The 16,054-nt window shown below is 48.8% G+C and overlaps 1 protein-coding gene across 1 annotated transcript; it reads right to left on the reverse strand.

Annotated features, from left to right (window-relative positions):
- Nucleotides 1-383: 383 nt before the first annotated feature.
- Nucleotides 384-1,586, reverse strand: LOC119454322 (putative nuclease HARBI1). The gene is made up of 2 exons (XM_049668025.1): nt 1,014-1,586; nt 384-392 (listed from the first exon to the last, which is right to left on the reverse strand). The coding sequence occupies exons 1-2, from the start codon at nt 1,584-1,586 to the stop codon at nt 384-386; spliced, it is 582 nt and encodes a 193-aa protein (XP_049523982.1).
- Between the last annotated feature and the right edge of the window lie 14,468 nt (nt 1,587-16,054).

Consider the following 16,054-nt stretch of genomic DNA (forward strand, 5'->3'; position numbering starts at 1 on the left):
CGATCCCAGTCTCATACAGTACTCTAGCACGGCTGCAGTCAAAAATTCTGCTGTCATGGGCAGACCCTGGCCAGCTAGCCACTACATCATAAAACTGTAGGTCAGGCCCCGTGATTCCCTGTAAAACAGTTTTGTTAATGATTATTGAAAATTGATTACTAGAGTTTATTGGCGTAATTGCCAGATGTGGCCAAGAGTGCCAAGGCGATGAGAATGGCTTGTCAATGGTACAAGAATAATGAATTACGAGGTGTGAATAAAACTAGTAAAGGCGGTATCCAAAATGTAATTGTGCAATTCTGTACAGGTGAGAATTTTATGGTGGCATCATATTCTTAACAGATAGGCTAGTTGACTTTTTTTAGTCGTATGTACAATAAAGGTCATGTTGACTGTACAAAATACACTTTTTGAAACATGTCAAAAACCCAGAGTGCTAAAATAGAAGCGGGAGCTCCAATACTTGCGTCCTTGTAAATTTGTAACTCTATTGTAGAGTTATGTAGTCCAATGTCGACTATACGTCCTGACCCAAGTACATTAGCTTACAATGTGCAAAATTTTGCATGTCGCACCGCGGGGTGGGTGATGCAAAGAACCTAGCCGTCGCGTGATCTCCGGTGGTACGTGCGAGCGTATATAATGAAGGAACGCGTGTCACTTTTTTACTGCTTGTACATGTTTCACCAAAATACATGGCACAATCTTCGCCGCATAACATCGCTGTATTCCGACAAAGCTGACTTTAACGATGTCGCGGGTTCAAGTGCTGGCTGCGGTAGTTGCATTTCGGCGAAGTGCGAGACGTTGGTGCAGCTGTTAACCTGCTAGTAAAGTCGAAGCTTCGACAACTGTCGTAGCACAGATGTAGCCTAGCGGTGTAAAACCGCGTCGTAATTTATTCAGTGTGACTTGTTACAATTACAAGGTCGTACTACCAGCGGCATTCTATACCGCTTATGTTTGCATTTCAGTTTCGAACCGCGGCTGCAATATTTGAAACGGGTACTCACCTGGACATTTATCGAAAAATATCCTTTCCGGTTACGGTACTCCTCGGCGTGGTCACCACCGGGGCTCTTAATTGGCACATGGGTGCAGTCAATGCACCCGCTAACACCGGGAAACTTCCCAATCCGGTAAAATGCTTGCATCCCACCGCTCACTTCTGAAGCGCTGGGGAACTTCACAAGCGCAGGAAAGAGACTCCTGGCGATCATAGTGGATACGCGTTCGATCACCCGCGACACCGTCGGCTGGGAAACATTCACTAGGTCGCCGGTCACAATTTGAAATGTGCCGGCTCCATAGAAACGTAGCGTGATGAGCAGCTGCAGGAGAGGCGGCACAGGGAGCCCACGTCCATCGGTGTTATCCCGCAGAGGCAGCATAGCGAGCAGCTGCTGGACGGCACTTTTGCTGAATCGGAAGCGGCACAAAAACTCGTACTCGTCGTACACTTCCATGGGATTCAAGCGATCCCTGGGCACTCGCCGTGGCGGTGACGCGTATGAAAACGCTGCCCCGCTCAATGTTTCTTCGTGGCGGTCGAGATAGTTAACAAACTCCGCGAAGTTGTCGTCCATCGCCGCCATTTTGTTTGCTTACAAGTGAGCGTTAAGGTAGGTCGGAGGCTACCTTAACCAAGCCTTAAATACTTATCACGGCGATAAGTAGGAGAAAAGTTCTGCGATAAGTATAAGGTTGGTTCTTGAAACGCGTTAAGGGCTGTTCGGTGACTTAAGTCATAAGTATAAGGATAAGTTTGGTTTGTGAATACGGCGGAAACCACAAACTTTTCAGCGACACTCGAACCGCTCGCCTTAGCCTTTTTTTTTTTTTTTTTTCCTTTACGTAAACACGCTTCTCAAACGGGGGCGAGTGACCGAAGGGGGATCGTGTGCGCATGCGTCAACACTAAACCTTTATTTGTTCATATTGTTGTTTTGTTTTTCGGAGAGAAGGAATAGAGAATAGGCCACGAGCACCCTAACTGTCTCATCCGTCCAACATAGGAAGCTGCGACCTGCCGACGGACACGCGAACTGCGCCGCTGCCAAGAAAATGAGGGAGGCCCCGCTATATAAAGGGCAACGAAAACCAAGACACTCTCAAATAGACACGAGAGTATGCGCAATAATACGAACAAACAGGATTCAGCGTGCATACAAACACAGCACGGCAGGAGTTCGCTAAGGGACTGCTTATCCTTTGCAGAAGAGGGCGTCCCGTCCTCCTCCCCCCCCCCCCCCCCCCCTCCTCTTCGCGGTCACATACTATGCAAAGGACCCAGACGAGAGCCATGGGAGTTGCCGCCGTTCCCTGCTTCTTTTTTTTTTTTTTTTTTTTTTTAGCTCCCCTGGAAGTGCATTGAATGTGTTCGATATTCTGCGGTCGGGGGAGAAACGTATGGCCCTTCCTCGGTGCCCAGTCGAACCCCGCTCAACGCTCTGTCCCATTAGGGTCATAAATTTATGGCCGTCCTTGAAAAGAGAAGAGGGGGTTGGTCGGTCGGTCGGTGGGATTGTGGATGGAGTCGCGTGTCATTGACTGCTGTGGGCTGCAGACATTCGTGCACAATGCGAAGCAACAGCCCCGACCGGCCAGACCGACGCCTCGGCATCCGAGGAAGTGGCAACAATCGAACACCCATAGACGGGCGCGCATCGCACAATAGAAAAAAGTGGCCCTCTGTGTGTGTGTGTCGGCATACATTGTTCCCGTCTGCCGCACGAGACGGGAACAGCGCAGGGAGCAGCAGCGCAAGGAGCAACAGCGCATGGAGCACACGTGCTTTGTGTGTTTGTGCGTGGAGACGCTTACCCTTTGATCGATGTGCGGTTCTTTTTTTCATTCGGCGAGATTACACGTCTTCCCTCCTCCGCCCCTTTTCTGAGGATTATTTAGTTGGTTTCCATCTTTCTCGGTGGCGTAAAGAAATAGTGGGAGAAACATTGTCATCCGTTCGAGTGGCGGCTAACCCTTTTGTATTTTGTATTCTTTGGCGCGTTCTTCGAGAAGATTAATAAATGCGCGGGAGAAATTCGCGAGTAATGGTTTCCCGCTGAAAGAATAGGCCGCGAGAGAAGAAAAAAAATGTCGAGAAATTATTAACGACACAGAAAAAGTACACAGTGGAAATAAATGGCATTTTGTGGCTGAATCTGTTAAATGGTCAGACCTAACCGGGTGGCAAGCAGGGAGCCGCTGTGTGCGACTTTTATGACAACTTCGTTTATGACCAAATATGGAGAAGTAGCACATTAGGTCAGATGATGAAGTTAGGAAATTTGCAGGCGCAAGTTGTAATCAGCTAGCGCAAGACAGGGGTAATTGGAGATCGCTGGGCGAGGCCTTCGTCCTGCAGCTGGGGCATTAAAAAGTAGGCTGATGACGATTACAAGGCCCGCAGTGAGTGTCTCGATCATTGTCACTGAGTGACTCGCTACGAATGTCCTTCCGAGAGAAGTAATTACATACGCGTACGTATACCGGGTGCTTCAGCGAACGCTTTCAAAATTTTTCAGAGGTTGCCGGTGACAGCACAATTCTAGTTCATGAGCTGGTCTACTCGAAGAAACGAATATTACTTGCACAAAAAATTGAAATGCATAATACACTAATTAACAAAAATTCACTAATTATATTTCTTAACTAATTAACTTACGCCCCTATTGCAATATACAAATTCTAGCCGTGGAGTTGGCAAGGCGGGTCCACTTGGAACTAATTCTCAGGATTTCACCAATTTGGAGATATTAATTCCCGAACTTTGAGAAGAAATGCATTGAACGCCAATGCGCCAATGTACGATGTAGTTCGCCAGTTATATGTACCTACTGGATTCGAATTTTAGAGACGTGGTATACCCAAAGCAGCGGTACCACTCGCAAACTGCAGCATATCCGGCTATCTTTATGTGTTAGGTTAAATAGCTACTGCCACGCAGCCGAGCAAATACTCTTTAGCGCAGCTTCAGCATCATTCACTAATACTGTGTGCTGTGAACCAATTGTGTCAGAAACGTTGACTTTCGTGAACACGTAGTGGGGTGGTGGTTGTACTACTAGTATCAGTAATACAAGTAAGAGTATATTATAGGTGGCAGTAGGAGTAGCAGGGGATTGGAGAATGAGGAGCAGCAGTAGTAGGAATTTAAGCAGAAACACTAAGCAGCAATGGTACTGCTATTGCTACTACCAGCAGTAGTAATACAAGTAGCATAACATCCTTTCGAAAACGCATTGAAATAAGACGACGGATCAAAGAAGGCCAGCATGGATTGAAAGGCCTCACCGGTCAAGCACGGGATGGTTATTTTTCCGCAAGCAAGCATTTGACGAGCTTTCAAGAAACAGCCGTTCCTATACGTTCTCCCTAACAAGCGATCTCATTGTCGGGTGTACATAAATGTTTTTTTTTTTTTTTGGTCTCGTACGAACAGCACGTAGTAGACACGTGACACGCTCGACAGCATGCAGTATACGGCTGCAAAGAATGCGCGACATAACGGCCAGGTGCGTGGTGTTCAGCGTGACAGCGGGACGCTATGCACCGGACGGCACTATACACACTACGGAGAGCGACCCGATTGTCCGAAACGTCGCCGCGAAATAGGAAACTAACCAATGGGGAAACGCGTGCCGGAAACGAGCCGAGCGGCCCCTGTCAGCGAGCGCGCGAAGCCGCGGGCAGTGGGAACCTAGAGCACGGCCATATGGCTCGAACCAGCGGGGCGCCATTGTGATGGCCTCCTACGGGGGTGCCTGCGCTTGCATTGAAATCCTGGCACCCAGCGGCTCGCATACCGTGTTTACGCGATTCCAATCGGCCCGCTCATTCCTTTTCATTCTGGCCACTTTGGCGTATCTGATCGTCAAAGGCAATGCGTGCGGAGCACCGAGTTACTCTTGGTCGGGAAGAATGGCCACCAGGGCGAAGGCCTATTTCGTAATCAATGAAGAGCGTAAGCTGCGTTAGACAAAAAGAAAAATAGGCAGTCATTTTCGCTTTATATGCTGAACGGTCTGACAACCAAAGTGTTTTGACGCCTATAGTCCTGTTGTCTAATGTGATAAGGCGAAGGTTGGAGGCTTAGCAATGATTGGATAGAAATGTGCCTACGGTGACAGCGTACTGCGATAGATGTCCGATGATTACATAGTGCAATAGCGAGTGCATGTACATTATTGTTCGCTGTTAAAGGGAACACGCAGTTAGTACTTAATCATTGATAAGTGGCTGAAATATGCCACAAAGGCCAACAGATAATATTGGTGAAGCATAAATGTATGCGCAATTGATTTTATCAGCCACCTAATTCTGACAAACATGCGAAGAAATGTTACAGTTATATAACTTCATTATCCGATAAGTGTTTCCTTAACTGTGTGTTTGTTGTCATGGACAAGTGCTGAAGCACGTACTCGCTCTGTCCATCTGATGCTCACTTAGCACAAGCTCCAGCGCTGAATTATACACAGAACGACAAGTATACTTTCGTTTCTTGGTGTACCTCGCTTAGTATTAATCGAGATCAATCTCCAAGATACGCTTCCTCACATTTTCGGTATGCTAAATAGGTGGAGCATGCTGAAATAACAGCGTCATGCCTACAGCATCACCAGTGGATACGGTACTCGGAGAAACGGCAGCCACATAAGAACTACGGGAGGGCACGGCATGGGGAGGAGAAGTGGAGGGAGACAATGATGTTGAGGGAAGCCGCTTGGCATTCAACTGTCCCCAGATTCCTCCTTCCCCGTTTATATAGGTACTATTCCCAGCTTATCCACTCGAACAAAAAAGAAAAAAAAAGTGAGAGAGGCGAAGTTGCACGTGCTCTGTGTGTGCCCCCTTTCCCCCACCACTCGAGGTGGGTGAAGTGGGCTTGTCCAATGGCTTACATATACATATAGGGCCACTTGGCTTCCACGGGAACACCACTCTCTCCCAACAGGAAGCTGCCTCGTCCTCCGTGTCCCTTTTCATTTGTTAACGTTAAATACTGCGCACGTTATTTGAGTGCTGCGTGCTTCCTTACACGACTCCCTCAAATTGTGAAGGAATACAAGCGAATGAAAAAAAAAATGTGGTTGATCCCTCTTATATAGGAATCGGTATAGAACACGAAAGTGAAACGTGTCTTCACAGAAGTAGTGTAATGTTTATTGCACATTGATATATAATGTCTATTGGTGTTTTGTGGCTAAAGCGCCCTTAGGCGTTGATGCACCCACGCTGACGCCTGGTGGCACGTCTCCTCCATCACGACTACCAACGTCGATGACCATGAGCAACCGTCGTGCATATGGAAGCTGCACTACGCTGCACACGCTAGCACAACGCGAAAGACGAAGCACGTAACTGACACACTAATACAACGCGCAAGACAAAGCACGTAACTGAATCGTCACCGAGTCAAATCAGCGCGTACAGCGCGTCGTAATTGCAGCCTCCGCGATCAACTTCAGAAACATTTTCAGAGCTAATTGCGGAGGCCACGCTCCGCTGTGCTGAGTACGGTGAACGCCACCTAGGTGGCGTTGGTAGTGCTTCTTGATGCCAGCGTCCCTTCGAATGCTGGCATCGAGGCGTCGTAGTGCTGAGACCACCGAAGCGTTCACTGTCGGTGCGCGTTAAGGCCGGAATACATGGAGCGAATAACCGGCGTCCGAGCGAAGAACTTCGTCGGGCGGCGAACGTCCGACGGCCGGCGTCAAGAAATTTGCCGTCCGCAGCCGATCTGCCTGTCCAAACATTTTCGTCGGGCGAACGCCGCCGCCGGAAGCGTCTAGCGCGCAGCGGTGGACGACAGCCAATCAGGAGGCACTAGTTCCGGTCGCAATGCATGCTGGTGTTTCGCGCGCGCGCGCCTTTTCGCGTCGTCTGCAATCGCGTTGGTGTTGCCGTGTCTGCATGTCTCTGCACCGATTGAGTAGTTCCTAGTATGATCTCTCAGGAATCGCGTTGTATTTGTACATCCCATATCCGCTGATCTGCGAGGAAACAGACAAGCAGTGCAAGCTCTCTACAACAACCTTCAACAGAAATCTTCTGATCTCAGAGGCCACATGCTGTCGTCATGCCTATCTCCCGACTTCCCCGATAGATGACGTTGGCATCGGATATTTCTTTCGCTAGGCTTAGACGCGTTCGAAACGAGAAGCGATCTCGAAAACTACTCAAGGTTATCCATAATACTCTGTCGTCGAAGCGGCCTGAGACTAAGCGAAAGCCGTTTACGCAGTCATTTGCTTCCAACTAAGTGAATTCTACAAGGACAACGCCAAATTCAGTTCGAAGCGGGCGGCCGGGACCGCCGCCAACACGGCGGCCAACGCGCGGCGGCGTTCGCCGCATGTATTGCAACACAGCAAACATCCTGCGTCGTGTCGCCGCGTCGTTACTTGACGCGTGAAGTTCGTCGAGAAAGTTCGCTCCATGTATCCCGGGCTTTAGTGTCATAATGCAGTACTTCTCTTTTCTGCTCGTAGGCGGCGGCACCGCCCCGAGCAAGAGCGCGGGTACACGGAGGAGTGTTAGATATATAAGGCGCGTCTGTGTAGCTCTCTGCGAATGCGTTTGTGGCGCAATGGGTTAAACGCTCGGCGATCTATCGTCGCGGACCGAGAGGTCGTGGGTTCGATTCCCAAATTTTGCATGTTTGTGGAACTTTTTCTTCTGGTTTCTTTCTTTGTATTATGTTCTATGACGTATTTCCGTGACGGAAATACGTCAGTGAAGTCTTGGTGGACCCCGGAATAAAACACTTTCGTGTTAAAAAAAAGGGGGGGGGGAGGGAGACGTTCAACCCCCCACCTGCTCTCACGCCCCAGCACTTTCGTTTATTGTGGGATCGACGCAATCTATGTAAAGCTCTTGACATGCTGGCGGAGGCCTTCGGTGGACAATACGGGTCCTGTCGGCTGGCTGTATACTTCAAGGTGTGCGCTGAGGACTTGTGGCCCAGTAAGGTGGCCTCGGTGCTCCGTGCATGCAACGTGGCTCCAGATAATCGCGTGTTTGTTTTGGAAGGGAAGATTATGGGGCAAACGACGTGCGGGGTCTCACAGGTGAATTGCTCGAACAGCCGTCATAATGCAGAAAAAGTGAGAAAAAAGAAGCTTGCAGCGGCACCAAGCGGAACATCGCGGAAGCGTTGAGACCAAGACGGTAATAGGTGTTCGTCCAGCGAAGCGCTCTGTTGAAGAGAGTGGTCTTCGAAAGTGGGATGGAGTTGCGTTATCGCTGCGTTATAACGAGCACTCTTTCATTCAATCCGCTAACTCGCTTGCTCACGTGACTCCCGGATTACAGGTTGGCTGCTTGAAGAAACTGCTCGGACGTTTCAGGGGATCGAAGTACGCGAGAGCGGGCACTGAGGAAGTGCGCTTTCGTTTGCCTATACAATAAAATCCAAAACTGATAACAGAAGAGCGAGCTGATATTACCCGGCAGGGAGCTGCGACATTGCATCGTTTCTTTTCAAGAAATCAATGCGTACCTTTCGCCTTTCGGCAACGGCTGCCAGCAGTAGTAATTAGTTGTTCGTTTATATACATAGAAAACTGAATAAAACTGACAGTCACTCAAGACTCCTTACATGACTTGAATGTTAAAGCATTATGACTTTTCTAATTAAGTGGTGACGTCCATGATACGTGACTTCATACATTGCCACGTGTCCTTCACAACTATATCTTCATTCACCTTAATCCACCTCGCTTTAATTTGTACCACTCTTAGTCCACATTAATCTGCTTTAATCCACATTAATTTACCTTGCTCTAATTTGCACCAACCTTAATCCACTTGAATGCACCTTAATTTACCTTCATTCACTTTAATCTACTACTCTACTGCTTCCACTTGTATTACTACAGCTACTTGTACAGCCAACCTCAATCCACCTTGGTAGTAAGGTAGTAAAGGTAGTTGGTGGTGGTAGGTAGTCAAAGGACAGGGAGAAATGATAGCAGACAGGACAGAGTATAGAAGATAACTAGTTACATATATGCAATAGAAAAGCTAGACAGACACATGTATTCATAGTTCGTCTCTGCAGTAACTTCCTTGAGAGAGTTCGTCACTCGTCTGTTAGGCTAGAGTTTTTTGTGACAACAACCTCATCCGTTGTCCTTTCTCGATCCTATAGATATATGTGTCCGTGGCAAGAACAAGAAAACGACGCTCTTCACTGCTTGCGCCTTTACGCAAGTTGACTTTTCGGGATTCGTAATACGCAGTTGTTAATGGGGCCTGTACGCGAGTGCAGAGAGTCACCGACAAAGGCCATTGTCTGAGAGCGCGCATGTGTGCTCTCCGAGAACAAAGAGCAGGAGTCGGAAGGATTCTCGAGTAGAAGTACGTGGCAGTCGCTTGCTTCGCGCCGTGTGCGAAACTCTGAACACTGCATTTTTTTTCCCTCACGAGTAGCATCCAGACGCGAGGTAGCCGACGGGAGCGAGTGCTAAGTCACGGGTTATATTCTCGGTCGCAGCGGCCTCATTAAGATGAGGCCGAACTGCAAGTTTACTCCTATGCGTGCATGCACGCAAAAGAACGGATATATATATATATATATATATATATATATATATATATATATATATATATATATATATATATATATATATTGATAAGGAGATTTACTGACGGCAAGCGGCAGACGAAAAACCAGTACCGTCGCAAGAGCGCAACGGTCTCGGCGCCAAGAGCTCGTGATCTGCGCTCGCGCCCTACATCTATGAGAGCGCCCCACCAATGCTTGCTCCCTGTCCTTCTTCACTACAATAACCCCGGCGGCGAAGGTGAGCCATCCTGGCGACTCAAGGGGACGCAAGGATGAGAGGGTCGTGATGCGGCTTGAGGCGGCTGACGTGGACCGTGTCGCGACCGAGACGGCGCTTGTCCGAGGAGGGCTTGACCGGCTCAATGACATAAGTGACGGGAGACCGGCGCTCGATGACGCGGTATGGCCCGTGGTGCTTGGCAGCAAACTTGGGAGTGAGGCCAGGAGAGTTGAAAGGTATTCGGAGCCAGACGAGGGATCCAGCGGCGAAACTCTGCACCCGCTCATCGGTGTCGCGGCGATCTTTCTGGAGGGCTTGGCTGTCGGGCGTGAACGAGCGGGCCAGCTTACGACACTCCTCTGCATGCTGGGTGACATCAGAAATTGCACTGAATTCGGAGGTGTCCGGGCGGTACGGTAAAATTGTGTCAAGTGTGGAGGATGGTTCACGGCCATATAAAAGGAAAAATGGTGAAAAGCCCGTCGTAGACTGTGTAGCGGTGTTATACGCATAAGTCACAATATATATATATATATATATATATATATATATATATATATATATATATATATATATATATATATATATATATATATATATAATACGTACATGTATACTGACAATGGTAGTATAGCAGACAACGGAAGGAGTCGCGCGAGCTAGTGCCAAATGTGCCGCTCCCACGTGACCGCCGTATGCTTCATGACGTCATTATATATACGTATACACACCTCCAGGGAAACGAAACCGAAACTGCTTCGTAGAAAAGCTATTATGTAGTAAATTATTTAGGGTGCTTGGGGCTTGCAGGTAATCTTTCTAGCTATTCGAGGTCCAATACCTGCAGTTAACGCAAAAAAAGAGAAGATGAATAAGAGGAAGAAAAAGAAAACAAGAAGAAAAATCGAGAACATCTCCTTCAAGGAGACATGGTCAGTGCCGGACCGTGCGGACGGCAGGTGGCCAGCGCTCGCCTTCATGAACTGTGGGCGTCCGAGCCCGTACAACGCACAGCTGTCCGCAGACCCCTGCAGACGCGGGGTGTCCTTTTTTTTTTTCGATGGCCGGCAGAGATACGGCAGCGCACTGGGTCCTAAGCTGAGCGCTCCGCGTGCGACTGATCCCGCCCCACGTGTTGTACAGCAGACCAGCGGAAGAGGAGGCGGTCTCTCCAAAGAAAAGATGGTCGGCGGGAGGGCCGACACCAGGCCGAGACGCCGCCTTTGGAACTCAACCATTGTGCACCGATATATGCTTCCCGTTGTCGTTCCTCGTCGGAGGGGTCGCTTCTTTCGCAGAGCTTGGGTTGTTTACCGGCGTGTTCCGAGTATACGACGGGATCGAGATCTTCGCGCGCGGTCCGGTCTGGTTAGCATCAATTGGCCTGCTCCCGTCCCGCGGAGTGAAGAAATAGCGGTATATAGTTGGCTTTGTTGTCGGCGCTGGTGAGGAAGGCGGTTCCCTCCGCTTAGACTCAGCCGAAGGCCGAGGGGGGAGATTGTGGCAGATGTCTTCGGGTGGACAGTCTGTGTGAGGTTAAAAAGTTTAGTTACTTAGGGTAGACGGAAGTGCGCACAAACGCTCTGGTAGCTCTGCGCTTCCAAACGTAAGATAGGTTGACGCCCTCGTCGGAACACGTTAGGGTGGTAGGGAAGGACCACCTGCGCAGCTGTCAAGAGTGGAGAACTCAGTTCGGTGGATTTTGTAGCCTGCGCATCCGTGTGATTGCAAATTGTGTGCATTACGTAGAAGACCCTCAACGATGTCTTGATTATTATTCCTTGTGTACCCCGAAAAACGCACAAAAAAAAAACACAAGGTATATAACCGTTTTGTTACTCTGCTTGCCGTGCTATATGATCCTGCATTTACAATTTTGTTTCATACGTATTTTTCTGGTTGGTTTTATCCCGCGATATACAACTATACAAGGGAGGCGTCCACTTACGTCTTCCTGCTCCTTGAGAACGAGTGCTAAAGCTTGACAGGTTGCCTAACAATGTGCGCAGACGTGTAGACTGTTATTCACCTTTTCTGCATGCCTACATATGTCACTCGAACTCTGGCCTGAGCTTCGAACCATGACATCGATGATATTGTCTCTATAGGGTTTCGTCGATCGAGCTGTCATGTTGCAAGCAGATGCGTCGTTTGCGTACATCTCCGAGACGCCACCACTGCGAAATTAACGTGCATAACTTTTCTGGGGAATTGGGTGCCGTTTTTTTTTTTTTTTTTTTTTTTTTTTGCTAGGCGTAACTTCCACCGCTCCCCCTCGTTTGCGTGGCGAGTGTTTAAGCCTGCCTCTGGACGTTAGGCGTCAGGCCACTCAGCCTGGAATTGTTCTTGTTTTCTAGGCATGCGCAGTGCCAGTTTCGTTGGTTGTCGACCTTGTCCAGAGCTCGGTCACTCTTTGAGCACGTCGACGGCTGAGCTGAAAGGGGCGGACGAGCGAACGACAGTCGCCGTTTCCCTGTTGTCGAAGGCACGCGATACAATAAATCTTTGGTCGCATTAAAACATTTATAAGAGAGAGATGGAAGACAATGAAAGGCACGGAGGTGTTAATCGAGGATGCACGAGGAAGATAACGACAGCGAGGATACGACGGCGACGACTGCACGAGACACCAATGGTGCCTCGGTGGTTTTCGCGTGACGGACAAGAGAAAGAGAGAGACTGAAGAAAGAGGAAAGGCAGGGAGGTTAACCGTAAGGGGAAGTCCTCACAGACCAGGAACTCAACATTATATAGTTGGTCACAGATGACGTTGACGAGGTTGTCGTTTTTGTGTGGTCAAATAAAGTTTTTATTTGACTACGCTTTTCGCCGACGAATCGACGACGCGACTTTCTTTTTTCTTTATCTTTTTCTTTCGCCGCTAGTCGTGGAGGGCACTTAGACACGATTCGTTGACGAAAAGCGTAGTAAATAAAAACTTTATTTTGACCACACAAGAACGAAAACCTCGTCAACGTCGTCTGTGCCCACCTGTATGCTGTTGAGTTCCTGGTCTGTGAGGACTTCCCCTTATGGTCCTCAGCCAAGGCTCAACATTATATAGGTGGGCGCAGATGACGTTGACGAGGTTTTAGTTTTTGTGTGGTCAAAATAAAGTTTTTATTTTACTACGCTTTTCGTCGACGAATCGTGTCAAAGTACCCTCAACGACTAGCGGCGAAAGAAAAAGATAAAGGAAAAAGAAAGTCGCGTAGTCTGCGCTGTTTTGCCATAACGTACGTAAACCAAGCAGCCCAGGCTAAGAACCCTCGTATTTATAAATATTCGCACTTTTATGCACACATCTTCAACACTCGCAAAACTCTTTCTCTCTCCCGGTCTTTCATCCCGACGCAGAATACGTAGCACGCTAGAAGAGTCAACCTCAGGTCGACCTCCCCGCCTATCTTTTTAAAGCAAATTTCTCTCTCTCTCTCCACGAAATCTTGCTTCGAGGCGTAACGCTGCAAGACCGAGCTCCTCGGCAAGATTGCTGAACGTCCATCACGCGGTATACACATGCTTCATATGCCCACGCTGGCCTGCCTGCGCCGTTCCGGGTGCATCGCCTCAAGTCTCTGACATCAACCGCCGCCGCGTCTTTCCAACTGCCACTTCCTCAACGCTCCGCGAACCCTTGCCGTTCCCTGCCAACTGGCCCAAAAGCAAGGCAGCCGTGACTCGGCGCTCGAAGTGTCATCGCTTGCCGCCTCCCCCACACACACGAAACACAGCTAGGCGTCTCGTCGCGTGTGTCTCACTAGCGGGACACGTCACTTCGCGGCGCCTCGGAAGAGAGAAAAAAAAAATCGTTCCTTTCCATCTTGACAGCCGGCGCATGGGGGTGACACCGCTGTTTTTAGCATAAGCGACGTCTTCCGCCGTGTGTACACAAGCGCGGTCCCTGTCCTAAGCGAACGCGTGTTTACAGGTAGGCGGCGGCGAGTCGGACTCCCCCGTAGTTCCCGACGCCGTGTCTCAGAGTGTTTTCCAGTGTACGTGCTTGCACGGAGTGACACGAAGACCTGTACGCCGACGTCCTGGACTTTCCTCGAAGCGTGAACGAGTTAGTTTCGTAACAGAACGTCGCTTATGCATTGAAGCACAACGTTAACTGGAATGCCAATGCATTTCTCCGCAAAGTTTGGGAATTAATATCCGAAAGTGGTGTCATCCTGAGAATTAATTCCAAGTGGATCAGCTTGCGAACTACACGGCTGCAATTTGTAAATTGCAATTTGGGCCATCAGGTAATTAGTTAAAAACTTAATGTTTTTTGTTGATTAGTCGATTATGCATTTCAAGTTTTTGTGCAAGTAATGTCCGCCTCTTTGAGTAGGCCAGCTCATTAACTAGAATTGGGCTATCTGCCACAGGTAACCTTAAATAAACTTTGAAAGTGTTCGCTGAAACACCCTGTTTATACGCGGACCTGCGAAAAAGGGGTTGTGGCCAGAAAGGGGCGAAGGACAAATTGGCCTTCGAGTGCTCCTTCTTTTTTTTTTTTTTTTTTGTTACAGTTCCTTGCGGATGTTCCCAGACCACCGGTCAAGTGAGCGGAGCTGCAGCCGTGGGCGGTGTATAGCTACTGCTTAATTTGGACACTTTAGAGAAGTGTTGACGCCGTAGGCGAGGATTCTCGGTGTTGAGATGTCTTTTCGCGTCCCTCACGGGTGCTCTGATGAGTGAAAGGTTAGGAACGCAAAACTCGGGAACGCGGGAACACGCAGAAACAAGAAAATATGCGTTTCCAAACAATAAAAGTATACGCTCACAAATACAAAGATCTTGCGGAGCCACGTGACGATCGAAAATAATTTCCACAAAGCTGTTGATGTATGCTTGAACACATGTGGGTATGACACGGCCATCCCTATCGCTTATTGATTCGATAATTATTTCCAGCAAGAAGTGTCCGAATGTAAGTACGCACGGTTATAGTCATGCTCTACACGCACATTAATTACATCAAACTACATCAAGGCGCTTTCACGTCTCCAACGCATCAATTGCGTCCCGCTTTAGATGTCCTAATCGGCGCAATGTACAAAAATCTGATAGCGTTATTTCTTACGGCGCTACTATTGTTTCATCGATGCGATCTCTTACCTAGTTTCATGAATACTCGGGGCGGGAGCCTTCCGCGCCATTTACGAGATAAGTTATTATTGGCGGCTCATAAACTGCCGTGATGAGCGCCTCAGTATGGTCGCATCCCCAGGCCGCCGCGCTGATCGAAATTTGTCTCACTGACGCGTTCCGCATCAACGGCTCGGAGACGCGTGACACCTCGGAGGCGCGCTTTTTTTTTTTTTTTTCGGGAAGAGGAAGGCCCCCTAGCTCACGTGACTGCGTGCTCGCTTTTGTGCCCCTGCCGCCGCTGTTCCGTGAAGAGGCCCGCTGTCGGTGCCCCTTCAGCGGCTCTTCGGCGAAGTCGCCGCGGGTGCCCACGTCACAGTGAACCGCTGGAGGGTGAGTGGAGGAAGAGGCGTCCCAGCTGTTGTCGCGCTGCGATGGGTGACAACTGAGCGGGGAGCAAAAGCCGCCGCACTGAACCACATTGAGCCGGAAGGCCAAGAAAGTGGCGTCATGAATAATAATATTAAGATGATGACGCGGTTGACGGGTTTCAAGGAAAATGCTGAGACGGCCATCCCGGCTGAACGTCAAACGTAGCACAAGTGTACCCTCATCCATCCAACCTCAATTGGACATACCTATTTCACCGTTGGAAGTCAAAACGCCAATGAATGATTACCCCGAACATTGTTCTCGTTTTTTTTTCTTGCTAAATCGTGATCGCTCCTGTTAAAGTTTATCAAAGAGAGAGAGAGAGAAGAGAGGGAGGTTAACCAGACTTTGTCCAGTTTGTTACCCTTCACGTGGGGAGCGGGATGGGGGAGTGAAAGAAAGAGAGAGAAGATAAGGTTATCAAATTAGGCTCATACACACTGTGTACTAATGAAGAAAACATGCACGAGGTCGAAGCACGGAAGGTAACAAGCAAGCACCTAGAGCGTCTGGTTTAGGCATCCCATTTGAAGAATAATAGCGTCTTCGATCGGTGCGCGCAAGTTGTCAACTCGATCATTTTCAAACTCAGTTGTCAAAGTGATTCATTTTCAAACTAGTCAAACTCAATCAGCTGACCAAGTAGCGTTCTTGCGGGATTTTTTTTTTTTTTTTTTGTCTGCGCACGGCGTTGCACTTTTTTTGAGCTTTGGTCCCTCTGCCGCCGCGTGAGTCGATAACGCGATGAC

Source organism: Dermacentor silvarum, chromosome 5 (genome assembly GCF_013339745.2).
Source record: "Dermacentor silvarum isolate Dsil-2018 chromosome 5, BIME_Dsil_1.4, whole genome shotgun sequence".
Lineage (NCBI taxonomy): Eukaryota > Metazoa > Arthropoda > Arachnida > Ixodida > Ixodidae > Dermacentor > Dermacentor silvarum.

Coding starts and splice junctions, on each gene's coding strand:
- LOC119454322 (XM_049668025.1), bottom strand. CDS start 1,586: ATGGACGACAACTTCGCGGAGTTTGTTAACTATCTCGACCGCCACGAA.